At 46.0% G+C, this 17950-nt stretch overlaps 1 protein-coding gene across 1 annotated transcript in view; it reads right to left on the reverse strand.

Annotated features, from left to right (window-relative positions):
• LOC310772489 (contactin-associated protein-like 2) overlaps positions 1-17950 on the reverse strand; it is a gene marked incomplete at both ends in the record, with an annotated part of 736946 nt that overhangs the window by 191788 nt on the left and 527208 nt on the right. Inside the window, 3 exons of the mRNA XM_083632310.1 lie at positions 5817-5901; positions 9495-9610; positions 11798-11917. Coding sequence (XP_083488436.1) covers positions 5817-5901; positions 9495-9610; positions 11798-11917 — 321 coding nt within the window. The remainder of the gene's footprint in view (positions 1-5816; positions 5902-9494; positions 9611-11797; positions 11918-17950) is intronic.

A 17950-nucleotide genomic window follows, 5' to 3' on the forward strand; every position in this document is an offset into this window, starting at 1 on the left:
ATGTGCCCGCGTGACAAAATTGTTCTATTATCTTCATGCGTGCGCTTACGCGCTCTGGCTGCGCACCCCGCGTACATCATTACGTGTACATTTACGCGTAATGATGTACGCGGGGTGCGCAGCCAGAGCGCGTAAACGCACGCATGAAGATAATAGAGCCAATTTCGTTGCGCGTTCACACACACACCCGTTCGCAGTTTTGAGTGTTAAGCAACCGGAAGTGTATCTGCAGCGCGCACAACATGAACGCGTAATTTTACGCGTAAATGTACGCGGGTTGCGCAGTCAGAGCGCGTAAGCGCACGCATACACGCATGACCATTACAAGTCAATGGGGAAACTACATGACACGTCAAGCGTTGTGTGACACGTTCAGTCGTAGCTGCGCATGTTTATTGAGTCGTTTGGCACTTCAGATCCGGTCGCGTAGTATCAAAAACTGCGAACGCGTGTGTGTGTGAACGCGTAACGAAATTGACTATGCTACTCAGGTGTCAAAGCATGCGTTGTGTGACACGTTCAGTCGTAGCTGCGCATGTTTATTGAGACGTATGGACCTTCATAGCGTGCACACACACACACACACACACACACACACACACGTACACACACACATTCATTCAATTGAACACACAGACACAGCAGTCACACGCCCTGGCCGTTCTCAAATGGAAGCTTGAGTATGCATCCAAACTTCCTCCAGCCATGGGTGTCTATGGACTGGGCAAGTTTGTGTAACTGAGAGAAAAAGACACACACTAAGTGTTGGAGAAAAATATAAGTTCCATTGGCATTTCCCAATAAGCTATAGGCCTATTTGCATACACATAATTATGCTATAAGTTCCATGCCATTTCCTAATCAATATTTCCTAATCAACAAGCAATAAGCTATAATTGCATACACATAATTAATGCTATAAGTTAACGATGACATGACATACACATTATGACATGACATCTGACCCATAGACCCATAGCACACTGACATCTGACCCATAAGCAGAGGACTTCTCCTTTTGCTTGCTGAGACCTGGTCCAGTGCATCAAGTTCCCAAACAACTGATACAGACAGGCAGCCCTGTAGGCTCCAAGTCAAGTCATCACCCCCTCCTCTCTGCCTTTTCCTCCTCCTCTTCTTTTACAGTATAAAGCATATGTTCACTGTCGGCCATTGGCTGAATATTTGACTCTGTATGACATATCAGAATGTGTACATTGAGATTCATGCCCTCTGTCAATATACATATTGCAGAGAATATATGGTATTAAATATACTTTTATGTTAAACAGTCCTGGACTCAAGGCTTCAATTCATTTGGTTAGATAAGCTGTTAATTATCACATTTAGCGGATGTAAAGAATTTTATTCTCTATCACTAAGAGAAATGCAACAGAAAACAAGAGAGAAAACAGAGAGAGAGAAAAAGAGAGAGAGAGGGGAGAGAGAGAGAGAGAGAGAGAGAGAGAGAGAGGTTGCCGTTGCAGACACCTCATTACTCCAACTTCATGTTCAGTACTATTTTCCTTGGACACGGCACCCGTGTGGCTGTTAGCTGTAAGTGCAGTCCGGTACTAGACAGGACACCTGGCCGTGTGGCTGTAAGCTGTAAGTGTGGCGCTCAGGTAAACAGAAAGAGGGTGCTTAAGACACACGACTCTGTCAACACAACATATGACAGCATTATCCCAGGCAATGACGCATCACCGTGGTAGTATCTCACTAAACTCTCTCTCTCTCCCCGCCCTCTCAATACTCACCCACCCATTGAGCGGCTCTCATCAAGTGTGTGTGTGTGTGTGTGTGTGTGTGTGTGATTGCCTGCAACCTTGAAAGAAGACGACTTCTGTTCAAAGCAGGGAAAGAAAAAGAAGATAATTTAATGTTAATTAGCGCCTTGTCTACAGGGGGTAAGAGAAGAGGAACATCAATGGACAATGGAGTGATGGGGTGTGAGAGAGAGAGAGAGACACCTGAGGACACTGGTGATATCTCTCCTCTCTCTTAGCTCTTGTTCTCTCTCGGCCCTCTCTGCCTTGCTTCCTGCCTCGAGTGCTCTCACTAATTAATGACATTGTAAGCAGAACATTAGTGGGGTAATGAAAGACGTGACGTGATTGGGCAGTGTGCGGGCACAATGGGCTAATAAAAAGGGCTAACACACAAAACACAATTACAAACATTTAAAATAAATAATGACATAATCCCAAAGAGTTGGATGCCTGTGAAGGAGTTCCTGCTGAAGATGCTTTCGCTATCCCCTTGAGTTTCAAAACAACTGAGGAGTCAACAGCACTTGTTAGTTAAGATAGATTAGTTAAAGGGGAAATCCGGATTTTTTACAACCTGGACCTTATTTCCAGCTTTAAATGTGATTTTTAAGTCACCCTGGTAAGTCTGGTTTGATTCCCCTTCACTGAAAGGCTAATATGTTTTGAACCTGAAAACGAGGGAGAGAGAGAGAGAGAGAGAGAGAGAGGAGACAGGGAGAGAGAGAGAGAGAGAGACAGACAGACCAGAAAAGGAGCAACTGGGCAACCGCTGCATTTGTAAAGGTTAATGATGACGAACATCAAAAACCACAAATGAGAGAGAGAAAAAGAAACAAACCAGTGCTGCACAATGTAGTCTGTGTGTGTGTATGTGTGTGTGTGTGTGTGTGTGTGTGTGGTGTGTGTGTGAAGTGAAGGGGGGGGGGGGGGGGGGGGTAATGTGTGAGGTCATAATTGAGTCCAGAAGTGCCCAAGGATTAGACTGAAACAACACTGTGCATACAAACATCCTCATTATCTGAAAGAACACTCATCTCTAGCTACAGTATCTCTCCTTCTGCAAGTGCCTACTGAATCACATTCCCTCCATTTCCTTCATCCCATCCATCTATCCACCTACCTACCACCAAACCTGCCTTGTAGATGCCTATAATATATCAGCCAATGATGCTGCTAACATAACAAAATCCTTTTTTGTAATAATACAAAAAAGTAATACAATTGTGAGAATAATCTAATTGCATTTTTGTAATTTTTTGTCAAAATGCTAAAAGCATTATGACTTTTTGACATCACCAAAGATTAATTGGACAAGTTTTTTTTTTTATCGTAAGGGAAAGTTTTTCTTCCGCAGGCTTAATTAAGCCTTGTTTTGCCGAGTGAATATGAGGTTATTTTCTCAAAACATAAACACATCTTGTCTAAGTGCATTTGTGGAAAAGACATTTAAAGTCACAATGAAACCACACTTTGCCTCCTTAAAATAGTTAGAATCAGTGAAAATTTGCAAAATGTAACTTTTCAATTCCTCTCTCTTGGAAGTTAAAGAACATATATCATAAGCTATTATATTGCAATTAAGTTATGACATACACCTGGTGGGTGCTTTCCTCAGTGACCCCTTTGAATAAGATACATTGATGCATCCATCAGCATCTATATGCTGTAGTTGGGTGCTGAAGTTCTGTGCCGAGGAGTGTGGGCGTGTGCGCATGCACTGTACATCTCTGTGTGTGTGTGTGTGTGTGTGTGTGTGTGTGTGTGTGTGTGTGTGTGTGTGTGAGAGAGAGAGAGAGAGAGAGAGCATGCCTGGAGGAGTGTGTGTGTGGTTATACAGACTTTGTAGGTGTGCCGCTGCCATCTTTTAGTGCAGTGGAGGTTAATTGTAATGTGTTGGTCTGCTGCACTAATACCCAACTATTACTAAGCAATCCATCAAGCACCATGGACACACACACGCACACACACACACACACACGTACGTCTCCCTTGGACGCGACAGACTAAATAGGAAGCTCTGACAAAGCCAGAAGAAAAGAGAGTGCAGTGATCTTCTATCTCACTGCACAGTCACACCCACGTCTGTCTCTGTTACTTGACTGCATGAAAACAATTCAAAGCCTTTATTAAACTACACTGAAGCAGATCACAATCACATTAATCTAATCCAAAACAAACCTAACTGAACCAGACACAGCTCAATAGTGCAGCCCAGCCCAACTAATCCAAACCAAACTAACAAAGAACCCGACCCGGCTTAGCTCAGTCACATCAGAGCCAAACCCATCGAGTCCAAACAAATCACTGTAATCTAAATTAATCTATTCCCAAATGAAACCAAGCAGGCCAAAACTCACTCTCTATTTCAACAAAGTAAGCTAATGTAACCTTCCATAGTTCTAACGCTGGGTTAGGCCTGAGCAATATGAACCAACAATTATATCTCTGGATTTTTAGGCTGAATGGCGATACACAATCTATCTCTGGATTTTCCACGAAGTGGACTAAATGTTCAGCTGTAACTTGGCGCTTTCTCAACATTTTTACACAATGAGATTTTTTGATAAATAATAACAGTAATGTAATATAAGTGGTTAAGACAAATAATTGAACAGCTAGTAGAACAGTCTGCTAAAATCTGAAGATTACACCACTTGTAATACAGCCATATTAAATTCTAAGTCGGTGTATCGATATCACAATATCGATATATTATAGAAATATTGCCCATCCCTCTGCTGGTAAAGGACAGGATGAAGACAACAGGTCAGTATGAAGTTCAAACATAATATTCCCTTTACCCTGTCGTGAATATAAGCCAGTAGCAGAGTGTGGTGGGAGACAGAGAGCGAAAGAGAGTGAGAGACTTTTTAACATAAGCCCTCCCCCACCCCCTCTCTACTCTACACCCGGAGGTGCTCCCTCCCCCACCCCCGCCCCCTCTCTACTCTACACCCGGAGGTGCTCCCTCCCCCACCCCCGCCCCCTCTCTACTCTACACCCGGAGGTGCTCCTCCCCCCCCCCCCCCCCGCCCCCTCTCTACTCTACACCCGGAGGTGCTCCCACCCCCACCCCCTCTCTACTCTACACCCGGAGGTGCTCCCTCCCCCACCCCGCCCCCTCTCTACTCTACACCTGGAGGTGCTCCTCCCCCCACCCGGAGGTGCTCCTCCCTCCACCCCCGCCCCCTCTCTACTCTACACCCGGAGGTGCTCCTCCCCCCACCCCCTCTCTACTCTACACCCAGAGGTGCTCATCCCCCCACCCCTGCCCCCTCTCTACTCTACACCCGGAGGTGCTCATCCCCCCACCCCTGCCCCCTCTCTACTCTACACCCGGAGGTGCTCCCTCCCCCACCCCCTCTCTACTCTACACCCGGAGGTGCTCCCTCCCCCACCCCCGCCCCCTCTCTACTCTACACCCGGAGGTGCTCCTCCCCCCACCCGGAGGTGCTCCTCCCCCCACCCGGAGGTGCTCCTCCCCCCACCCCCTCTCTACTCTACACCCGGAGGTGCTCCTCCCCCCACCCCCGCCCCCTCTCTCCTCTACACCCGGAGGTGCTCATCCCCCCACCCCCTCTCTACTCTACACCCAGAGGTGCTCATCCCCCCACCCCTGCCCCCTCTCTACTCTACACCCGGAGGTGCTCTTCCCCCCACCCCCGCCCCCTCTCTCCTCTACACCCAGAGGTGCTCCTCCCCCCACCCCCGCCCCCTCTCTACTCTACACCCGGAGGTGCTCCACATGTGTGAGAGCAACATGCCTCATGTATGAATGGGTACACTTCACGTATCGCCTGGGTCATGCTCAGTGCAAGCAACCCTGAGCCGGAGTTCATGTCTGAAAGTGGCTATAGTTGGGCATAGTCTTGTGAGTCTTTTGTTGATACTCTGAATTTCACATCAAATTATGAATATATGGCATGCTATATGCTACTTTGTTGAGCTTTGAAACAGCAACAAAAATCAGCCTATAATCCCCATGTGGCAGCACTATACACTGCAAGTCAGTGGAGGAGAAGAGCTACACGCTGCAGCCTTTACCTGGAGTGTTGAGCAGTCTGGACATGCGGCAGCTGTAGGAGATCTGCTGCTGACAGTGTTCTGCACTGGTGGTGATGGCTGTCACCTGGGAAACACAAACACGGATATATAATTTTCATTTAATCTTACTCAGCCAGACAGCTCAATATTCTGTAAGAACAAACTATTCAGCTGCAAAATGGAACACAGTGTTTTGTAAGGCTGTGTTGCCTCCTTTGATTTACAGGAGCTGAAAATGGACCGAGCGATTCATGCAAATTTGAGAGCATAATTATGGAAGGAATCAGGACATGCCACTTAGTTCACAGACTTCCTGACTGACAGGAAGCAGCATGTGAGGCTGGGCAAACATACAACTGACTTTGGGTCTATCAGCACCGGCGCTGCCCAGGGCGGTGTCCTCGCTCCATACTTCTTCAGACTGTACACCAACAGCACCTCGTCACCAGTCCGTCAAGCTCCTGAAGTTCGCAGACGATACCACCCTCATTGCGCTCATCACAGATGGAGACAAGTCCGAATACAGGCAGGAGGTTGACCACCTGGTGACTTGGTGCAATCAAAACAACCTGGTGTTAAATGCTCAAAAGACAATGGAGATGATTGTGGATTACAGGAGGAACAAAGCCCCAGCTTCCCCGATCACACTGGGTGACTCCCCAGTCAACGCTGTGGAGTCCTTCCGCTTCCTGGGCACCATCATCAGCCAGGACCTAAAATGGGAGCTGAACATCAGAGCTCTCACCAAGAAGGCACAGCAGAGGCAGCTGAAGAAATTCTAAGTGCCAAAGGCCACGATGGTGCACTTCTACACCTCCATCGTCAAGTCCATCCTCACCTCCTCCATCACCTGGTATGCTGCTGCCACTCTCAAGGACATTGACAGACTGCAGCGCATCACCCGCTGTGCTGAGAAGGTGATCGGATGCAACCTGCCATCCCTTCAGAACCTGCATGCAGCCAGGACACTGAAGCGGTCTTGCAAGATTGTGGCCGTCCCCTCCCACCCTGGCCACAAACTCTTCAAAGCACTCCCCCTCGGCAAGAGACTGAGGTCTGTCAAGACAAGAACCTCTCGCCACAAGAACAGCTTCTTCCCAACCGCCATTGGCCTCACCAACAAGGCAAGAAAGCACCTTCCACCAAGGACCCTACCAACACCCCCCACAACCTTCCTCCTGAACTCAGCTGATGCCTGTTATGACCCTGGGTCATCTGTTAACATCAATCCTTTCCTCCTCAGTGTGTGTGTGTTGCAGTGTGCTTGAGTGTGTGATTGAGGAATGATGTGCAGGTGGCGTTCACCCTGATTGGCCTGGTCAGGTGATGGGGCTGTTGATGGCTGATTGGCTGGTGGAAATCATTTAAGCCAGCTGATGCCATCCTTCCGCCCCTTGCTCTCCACATTCCCAACAATGGAGGCCACCATGCTGAACCTGTGCTTTGTTGCTGCAGTGTTCCTCTCTAATGTAATTTAGTGCTTATAGACATGGATGATTTTGTGTTAAAGTAACTTAACATCTGTAAATGGTAAACTGCACTGTAAACTATTTATCTAAGCAAAGTAGCAGTATGTAGGAGGGAGAAGCCCCTTTTGTTTTTCAACATCTTTCCTCGTGTTTCTTTTGTAGGAGATTAGGTAAGAGAAATGTATTTTGTTTAACCCATCCTTTTCTTTTGGTAGGTAAGTTTAGGGTTGGGGTTTAGTTCCTTTGTTTGTTGTGTTGGCATTTTCTCTGCTCTGAGTCAAAATAAACTGCTACTTTGTCAAGTTTTGATCCTGGTTCAACTGGCCATTCTTGCGAGTGGGAAGAGTGGGGGCACTTTTGTGTTGCGGTCCGGTTCCCCTAGGCCGGGTCGTAACAATACCCCAATGGGCTCAAGAAGTAATACAAATACCTGGACGGACTGTCAGGGCATTCGAGAAGGCAAAACCCTTGGTCCTGATCTGCACTGACTAGCCCCACCTCCTTACTCACCTCAAGTGTAGAGAGTCTAAATAGGTCCTACCGGGGTTCTGTAGCTATCCGGACCCCTCTTAGGGTGGGGCCTCCGGGGCCCTACAGGGTGAAGTTGACCATCTTCACTGTCATGACAGGCCGTACGCCCGAGAGGGTAGGACGCCCAGCCCAAAGAATCATGTGACCATACGGGGCATCGGCCTGCAGATCCAGAGCAACAGCCTACCATTTGCAGTGTCACTTCCACTGAATCCAGTGTACAGTTATCCGATGGGAGACAGTATACCACCTGGGAGGAGCTGCGGGAAGCGAATGCACGTACTCTACATGAGGCAGCGTGCAGGAGTAGCGACCCCACCCCGAACGATCACTACGAGGCGGAAACACCTTTTAGAAGATCCAGCTGGAGAGTTACCCCGTCGAGGGTGGGCAAACCTTCTCCTGCCACCAGCTGACTACGCGCTTTGGCCCCAGAGCTAGATGAAGCCAGAGAGCTCCTCCGCGTCAGCGGCAGCTTTCGGCGGACGGACCATACCATACTTGCAGCTTTGGATCCGGATCCGATTACCAAGCTTTTGATCCAGGATTAGGAGAGACGTTCGAGCCCATCTCGGTCCAAAGGAGGTGTTAGCCAACGCACCTACTGGATCCGGCGCGGGCGTAAAGCTGTTAGTCACTGTCTACTCTACAAGAATGTGGTGACTGCCAGCTGAATGCTGGGGGTTTGCGCACTGCGCATTAGCGATGGGGCGGTGCGGCGCTGATACACCATGGATGCCCTACCATAGGGCGTGGCCTTGCGCGGGCCTAGGGGCTTCATGCTTCAGCCCCTCAGGAATACTGTGGTCACCTTTCCATGGTGCAAATGTACTGTTCCACGGACTCTGCTAGCTCGACTAGTAAGTGGTGAGCTCCAGAGCATCACTTTTTTCCATTTCTGATATAGTAACATTTCAGCGTTCAAATTTTACGGTATTCCATCCATCGATCCATTTGTATGGTATTATTATATATATTTTGTATTTTAATTATATCCAAATCCCCAAAAAACATTACACCAGCCCTAAACTGCACTCAGATTGAGGTATTTTGATGATGGATTCAGTGTGTCATGTGAAGCAGAAGCAACAGTTAAGTGGCGTAAGGCACAACACTCATTACATTACACAACCTTGTCATTGTTCATTTGAAAAAAAGCAGGTCGTGTTCACCTGATGCAGCCCCGCCCACTTGAGATGCACAATTTATGTGTATATGTTCATAGATGTATATTTGTGTCATGTGGTGATGCTTTTATCCAAAGCTCCTGATATCAATGTGAGTGTGGATACTTTCAGCAATGGGTCCCCAGTGGGAAACACACCCTAACCTTGACGTTGTTAGTGCCATGTTTGTTCTTGTTGCTCATTAGAAGTCGGCCTGTATGAGTTTCAGCTGGATGCCTAAAATATAAAATGCAAATGAGATGCTGCATCATTAACCTGACTCTGTATAATGAGTGACTGTGTGTGTGTGTGTGTGTGTGTGTGTGTGCGTGTGTGTGTGTGTGTGTGCATGCATGTGCATGTGTGTGTGTGTGTGTGTGTGTGTGCGTGTGTGTGTGTGTGTGTGTGTGTGTGTGTGTGTGTGTGTGTGTGTGTGTGTGTGCATGCATGTGCGTGTGTGTGTGTGTGTGTGTGTGTGCATGCATGTGTGCATGTGTGTGTGCGTGTGTTACCTGGTCCATAGAGGCGCTGTAGTTGACCTGTAGGACGGTGCGTCTCTCTCTGCTGGAGCCACTCACTGTAGTCTGGGCTGGCAGGTTGTTTATCACTGTGGTCCACACCTTGTCCTCTACACACACACACACACACACACACACACACACACACACACACACACACACACACGCACGCACGCTGTGTAATCTAGGTTACAGCTATCAGACTCTAGGGTTTAATAGACACATTCTATGGTGTTAAAGCCAGTCACTCAGATATTGCCCCGCTCTTTTCACACTGTCAATCAGGGAATAGGTGTGTGTGTGTGTGTGTGTGTGTTCACACGCGCACGCGTGTTTGAGAGTGTGTGTGTGTGTGTGTGTGTGTGTGTTCAGCGTGACTAAGGGGCTAGCCAGCAGAGTGCAGTGACATTTCATTAAATGTCTCGCACTTGGTCTGCCTGATGTCCAAGACTATTCACTCACCCGGGAATATGGAGGGAGGCGTGTATGTGTGTTTGTGTGTGTGTGTGTGTGTGCGCGCGTGTGTGTCAGGGACTCCGTTAGGCATGTTTTCTTACATCTGTCAGTGGTGGGATGTTGTGTTGTCTTGGCGAAATTAAACCCCTCTGGTATATTTCATAATGTTCCCACAAACAGCACAGTTATTGTAACTGACGTTATGTTACCACGGTCAGTATCAGGCACACTCAGTCACATCCGTAGATGGTAATGTTATAAAAGTGGTCATATCATAATGTTAGCACATCTATTCAATGACAGCACCGCAAATAAACAGAATATGATAAAGGAGACCGAATGAATTTAGACCGACCAGGTTGTAATTGTATTTTTTAGACCCAACTGCTTCTTCATTCAGCAGTTATTATAGCAGTAATTTGATGGCCTTGGATGCAAAGAGATGTCTGTGTTTTTTGTTAGTGCTGTTTAAATGTAGGCTATATGTCTATTTAAAAGCCGAGGGCCGGTAGATGTTCTATATGGCTGGAATTCAGGGGCCAGTTGCACCAAGTGGTCTTACGACTGGTCTTAAGCTACGCCGGTCGTAACTTTACGACCTAACAGCTACGCCGGTTGCACCAAGAGGGCTTAAGCCTTCTTTTCAATACGCCCAGGCGTAACTCTTACGCCTGGTCAGGAGGAGGCGTAATGAAGCGCCTGCCTGTAACAGAGATCTCCGTGTCTATCAGCGGAGACCTGCTGTAATTGAGTCCTTACGGTCCTCATCGTCGTAAAGTCGCCTTCGAAGCATGAAGTTAGATTATAACGAATAGTTGTGTGGCTTAGCCTTCCCAAATGTTGAGGGTCGTTTTTTAGAATTGAATACATAGAATTGGGAACGTTACATTAAATTTCATTCAGACTGCCTGGCACTAATCGCCGCCATTTTCCACACAAGTACATATATGCATATCCAGACATACTGTACTGTACTCTAATCCCTCCACACAGGAGACTCCAGGATCTGCCACATCGATCCCGCCACCGTTGACTCGTACAGAATAGATTAACCTTGTTGAGTACATGCTGTGTTTCAGGCACATTTACAGTGAAAAATAAATGAAAACAGAATCACAAAAATAAATACACAAAACCAAGAAAATAAAATGCAATACAACACAAATATATAAGTAAATGTTTTAACAGAGCTATCCAGGAGACAATAATATTTTGCAATACCCCCCCCCCCCCTCCAAACCCAAACCCATACCACCTGTCTGAACCATTAGGCTATAACTAAATGTTTTAGCTCCAATAAAAATCTAGCTAGATGCTAGCTATGGTGGTTTCCCTGGGATGTATCAGGAACGGTTCCCAGATTTCCAGGAATACATCCAATTTATTGTTTATCTTATGTATGAGGCGCTCATAAGACGCTGTTTCTACAAGGGTATTAAGCCATTCTTGATCATTTGGTGGTTCACTCTCTACACACCTGTCATGTTCACTCTCTACACACCTGTCATGTTCACTCTCTGCACACCTGTCATGTTCACTCTCTACACACCTGTCATGTTCACTCTCTACACACCTGTCATGTTCACTCTCTACACACCTGTCATGTTCACTGTCTACACACCTGTCATGTTCACTCTCTGCACACCTGTCATGTTCACTCTCTACACACCTGTCATGTTCACTCTCTGCACACCTGTCATGTTCACTCTCTGCACACCTGTCATGTTCACTCTCTACACACCTGTCATGTTCACTCTCTGCACACCTGTCATGTTCACTCTCTGCACACCTGTCATGTTCACTCTCTACACACCTGTCATGTTCACTCTCTACACACCTACCTGTCATGTTGCAGTTGACTTTGAAGGGGCCGAGGGGTCCGCTGCCATCAGGGTCGATCCAGTAGGTGTCAGAGGATCTGCCCAAGTGCTTATAGGCCTCACACGACGGCTCATAGACAGCTGGGGGGATGAGTAGAGTACAAAGTGACAGAGAGAGAGGGTGAATGAGGTAAATAAGTATTTTATTCTCTCTGTTAGAAAAACAAAAACACAGACTTACACTGGGTCTTTAAAGTCCCTGGAAACCAGAAATATTTTTTTATTATTTAGCATTTTGAGTTCATCACATCACAGGAACCTATGTTAATAAGCCACCAGCCAAATTTGAATGATGATGAACGTCGCAAAGTATATACATTTAGGTTTGACAGTCATGGCAAAAGTCATGAGAATCAATTAGATTTTAGAGTGTATTTTCTCCCGTGGACTGTGTGGGCGTGTCCCGTCTGCAGCAGGTCTCCTCTCTCTCTCTCTCGGAGGAGACCTGCTGGAGGAGACCTGCTCGTTGGAGACCTCTCTCTCCGTTAACGGAGAGAGAGACAGAGAGAAGGAGAGAGGGAGAGAAGGAAAGAGAGATGGAGTGTGTGTGTGTGTGTTCGCGCGTTGCTCGGCGCATAGCACAGACAGAGAGGGTTTACAGAGAGGAAGAGATCTCTGCCGCTGCGCTACTGTGTGTGTGTGTCAGTGTGTGTGTGCGCGCGTGCGTGCATGCGTGTGTGTGATTCGATTAAATCTTATGACGTGATAAGATCATGCATTTTAGCACCGCGCTCTCTTCAATGAGGAAATGGAAATCCAGACCTTGTAGAAAAGTGTCGATTTTTGGGGTTAGGGTTGAAAGTAATGTCAATTAATTTCTGAGGCACACAATTACTCACATAAGACACTAAATTTAATAGTTAGAAGGTTTTTGTGGATTTTGGTTTCCAGGGACTTTAACTTCTAAGTTTGAAGGACATTGTGTGTAGCCTATGTGTGCCCAAATTCCATATCCCCATGTCGTGATCACTTCTACTTCTTTCAGATTCCCCCCCCCATTTTCTCCCCAATTGTACTTGGCCAATTTCCCCCCTGCTGGGGAGAGCCGTAGACTAGCACCATGCCTCCTCCGACACATGCACAGATGCCAGCCGCTTCTTTTCACCTGACAGCGGAGAGCTTCACTGGCAGGACGTAGCACATGGGAGGATCACGCTATTCACACCAGTTCCCTTCTGCCCAACAGGCGCCCCGGCCGTCCAGAGGTCGCTGCGCTAGTGCAGTGACCAGGACACATACCCCTAATCCGGCTTCCCACCCGCAGACACAGCCAATCGTTCTTGTATGGACGCCCGATGTTCGTGATCACTTCTGATTATGAAGGACCAAAGGTTAATTGCATATCAGAATGCCGGGCAGATCTGAAATAACACAATCGCTGTTGAAAGTCATCTTATTTATTTATTTATTTATTTACTTATTTATTTAGATTTCATCTCCAACCAGCCAGCACTTTGGACCTGGTTGTTAGTCTCTCTGCATCTGCAAGCCTTTAAAGCCCCCCGCCAGCCAGTTTTGGCATTTTTAAGATATTTCATGTGTAGCTGTGTTTTTTCCTGCTCTGCCAATTATATAGTGTTTTCCACTGCATTTAGTTGACAAATAACCTTATTTTGGGCTCAAACTCTTAAATTGGCTGACGTGCTAGAAAGTAGGGATGGGCATTTCTAGCAAAAACACTATTCGAAATTCGCTGGCCAAAGTCGACTTTTAATCGAAATTCGAAAATTAAAAAAAAAATGTTAAAAAAAATGTTTTTTTTTTTTTTTTTTGTGAGTGAAATGTTGCATTGTCTCCCCTGATTCTAAGTCTATAGTCCAGGCAAAGTAACTCATTTTGGAACCAAAAAACAAACTAATTGTAAAAGAATTTTTTGCAGCTTAGATCATTTCTATGAGGTGTCCAGAACAACATACTAAAAGTCCTAAGAAATCCTAGTTGAGGAAATATGTTTAATTCTCATCAATCCAAGATGTGTGCCAGTAAGGCCAGACAACAATACACCCCAATAGGGCTATTTTTTTTCCTTTACTCCTATCAAAATAAAACTTTATACAATGAAAGTATCCATGAAAAGTAAATTTTTTTGTATTACAAGTTTCTTTGAAAATGAATTTGAATATGCAAATGAGCTATACACTAATCGAATATAGGCTACCCAAAATATACCCGCATAGGAGTAAAGGAAAAAATGAAGCCTATCACAATCAAACCTCACACAGTGAAAGTATACATGAAAAGGAACTTTTTTGTTTTACAAGTTTCTTGGAAAAATCTATTTTAAATATGCAAATGAGCTCAACACTAGGCCTAATTGTCTTGTCCAATAAGCCATAAAGTCACAAGTAAAACAGGGGCCAAATAACTAACACATTCATGTCTATTCAGTAAGTTAACCTATGCATAAACAAGATAAATTTGAAGTCACTTGCCACACTTACCTGGGTCACTTGCCACAAAAAGACTTATATTGACCTTAAGAATTGATTGCACAATCTTGCCTCCAGTTGCTTTCTAATTTATTTATTTTTTATTTGCGAACAAGCCTAACCAGATAGAAATGTCTAGTTAGAAACGAGGTGGTAGGGAGGTACGGTGTTGCAGTGGTAAGCACTATCGCCTCACAGCTCGAAGGTCCTGGGTTCAATTCCCACCTGGGACGAGGTGAACGCTGAAGGAATGCGTGCCCGTCCGCATGTCCTCGAGTGCCCACCGCCCGGGTGGGGTCGGCAAAAAGGGCCTTTCTGTGTGGAGTTTGCATGTTCTCCCCGTGCCTCCCGGGGGTTTCCTTCATATTGGAACCCCCTTCACAAAAACATGCAATATCCTGGTTGCTAATGTGGTTCCTCCTCTGGTCGTTAAGGGTACGAACGATTTAAACGAACGATTTTCAGACGGCAGCCCGTCTTTATTGTCACACAACACACTACAACACATGCATGCGGCCACTACACACACTCATGCTGATGGTGGCCGGTGAAATATGTCCTCTGCATTTGACCCATCCAGGCTTGTCCTTTCCTCCAGGGGGCAGGCCAGGAGCAGTGGTCGCTTTCTCGTACAGCGCCCGGGGACCAACTTCGGATGTTGTCGTCACTGGTCGGATGACGATGACGATCTGATCTTCTGCATGTTTTTAGTGGGGGGGGGGGGTTATATACGGAGGAACCCCCTGGGGGAGCACGGGGAGAACATGCAAACTCCACACAGACAGAAAGGCCCTTACGACGAGATACCCCACCTGGGCAGTAGGCACTGAAGATATGGGGGGGAACACAACCACAGCGCCCACAGTGTCCCAGGCGAGAATCGAACTCAGGACCTTCTGACTGTGAGGCGACAGCTCTACCACTGAGCCACCGTGCCCTGTTCAGAGGGAGGGGAACTGGTTGGAATAGCGTGAACCTCCCACGTGCTATGTCCTACCGGTGAAGCTTCCTCTGTCAGGTGAAAAGAAGCGGTTGGCTGACTGCCCATGTCTCGGAGGAAGCATGGAGCCAGTCTTGGCTCTCCCCAGATCGGCAGAGGATGGAGTAGCAACCAGGATTGAGAAATCAAGTGAGCACTAATGGGGGATAAAATGGGATAAAAAAAAATCGGGGGGGGGGAAGAAAGGAGTTGGTAACTTAAAATGTTCCGATTGGGTTTCTAGCCTATATTGCTGTTGCTAGCTTCTCATAACACTGCAAAGCTACTTTACAAACGGTGGAAGTCTGATGTGTGGCCCGCCTGGTCTGAAATACTTGCTTATTACAAAAACAGAAGCAGTTTTGGTGTCTGGCAAAATTATTTAAAGAGCTGGAATGTCTGGAAAGTGTGTCTATCTGGTTTTTCATCTGTCTTCTGTGTGAGAGTGAATCGTTTAGTTGGTAAGAATGACTTCTGCCTGTTATCTCGTAATCTTACCAACAATACCAATTATTTGTAAATCTACCAACCCAAAATGTAATCTCACCACGTTACTAATGACTAAGATGGCTATTCTGACTTTCTGTCATGTCATTAGGTTAGGCTTGTTCGCAAAAAAAAAAAAAAAATTAGAAAGCAACTGGAGGCAAGATTGTGCAATCAATTCTTAAGGTCAATATAAGTCTTTTTGTGGCAAGTGACCCAGGTAAGTGTGGCAAGTGACTTCAAATTTATCTTGTTTATGCATAGGTTAACTTACTGAATAGACATGAATGTGTTAGTTATTTGGCCCCTGTTTTACTTGTGACTTTATGGCTTATTGGACAAGTCAATTAGGCCTAGTGTTGAGCTCATTTACATATTTAAAATAGATTTTTCCAAGAAACTTGTAAAACAAAAAAGTTCCTTTTCATGTATACTTTCACTGTGTGAGGTTTGATTGTGATAGGCTTCATTTTTTCCTTTACTCCTATGCGGGTATATTTTGGGTAGCCTATATTCGATTAGTGTATAGCTCATTTGCATATTCAAATTAATTTTCAAAGAAACTTGTAATACAAAAAATGTTACTTTTCATGGATACTTTCATTGTATAAAGTTTTATTTTGATAGGAGTAAAGGAAAAAAATAGCCCCATTGGGGTGTATTGTTGTCTGGCCTTACTGGCACACATCTTGGATTGATGAGAATTAAACATATTTCCTCAACTAGGATTTCTTAGGACTTTTAGTATGTTGTTCTGGACACCTCATAGAAATGATCTAAGCTGCAAAAAATTCTTTTACAATTAGTTTGTCGTAAAACGCTACTTTGCCTGGACTACTAAGGCTTTATTAATTAATAGAAAAAGCTTCTGCTGTGGATTTTTAGCTCAAACAAGCATTGCACCACTGAAGTAAAGAACATGTTACATGACATTGACATTTTTGAAAATAAAAAACAGTTTTGACAATCATGAGTGGTTCATTAAATATTTAGTAGGCTCAGGTCTGAGTGCCAAAGGGGTGCCAAAGTCACCCCCTCTCCCTCTTCATGGGATTTCATCCGCCATTCATTTTTCCATAAACCTTGCTTAAAATGCTTATAAAAAAAGTTTACTTGCTCAAACCAAGCGATTCGACTATACTTAGAATCAGGGGAGAGAATGCAACATTTCACTCAAAAAAGAAAAAAGAAAAAAAATCGAATTTCGACTTTCAATAATAAAAGTCGACCTTGATAATAACAACGATTATTCGAAAATTCGAAATTCGATGCCCATCCCTACTAGAAAGGGGTGCTGACGTCAGACTTTATGGTTATCAACGCTCACCTGTCATATTAATAATATACAATATTACAGTGAATACAATCTGCTGTTAGCTTGGCTTAGCTACGTTTGCTAACGTAGCTGGCTCAAAACGCTGCGATAGTCACTTTTAACCAGTTCGAGTTAAACTCTTTCAATTTATTTTGCTTATATGCCCACCAGCTTTGATATCTGTTGGCTGGTTATGCTGATATTTATATCAATATGTGGCTTCTGGGTGAACGTTTAGCAGAGTTGAGGCAGCCATACTGTTTCCAGTCTGACCGGCTGGAAGAGAGACGAAGATCGTATTGAAGGTGTGCGCGAGGCTCCGTCAAAACAAACAGCACGCAGAAGCGCAGCGCAGAAGCCAAACACACAGCACGCAGAAGCGCAGCGCAGAAGCAGCAGAGTGCGCTGAGAGAGTTATTCTTTTTGGACAACAGTCTGACATTGCAGTGAAACATCTTACCAATAGATGAACTTTAGTGCAAAAGATTAGACTGGTGACGTAGTTGATGACAGCGCGTGCAGTTTTAATTTGCAAACCAACGAGGTACGGTAGAAATGAGCGATGAGGAGGAGGAGGAGGAGGGGAAGGAGGAGGAGGAGGAGGAGGGGAAGGAGGAGGAGGAGGAGGGGAAGGAGGAGGAGGAGGATGAGGAGGAGGAGGGGAAGGAGGAGGAGGAGGAGGAGGAGGAGGGGAAGGAGGAGGAGGAGGAGGAGGAGCAGTGGAAGGAGGAGGAGGAGGAGGAGGGGAAGGAGGAGGAGGAGGAGGAGGAGGAGGGGGAGGAGGAGGAGGGGAAGGAGGAGGAGGATGAGGAGGAGGAGGAGGAGGGGAAGGAGGAGGATGAGGAGGGGAAGGAGGGGAAGGAGGAGGAGGGGAAGGAGGAGGAGGAGGAGGGGAAGGAGGACGA

This window comes from Poromitra crassiceps (genome assembly GCF_964638095.1).
Source record: "Poromitra crassiceps genome assembly, chromosome: 2".
NCBI classification, from domain to species: domain Eukaryota; kingdom Metazoa; phylum Chordata; class Actinopteri; order Beryciformes; family Melamphaidae; genus Poromitra; species Poromitra crassiceps.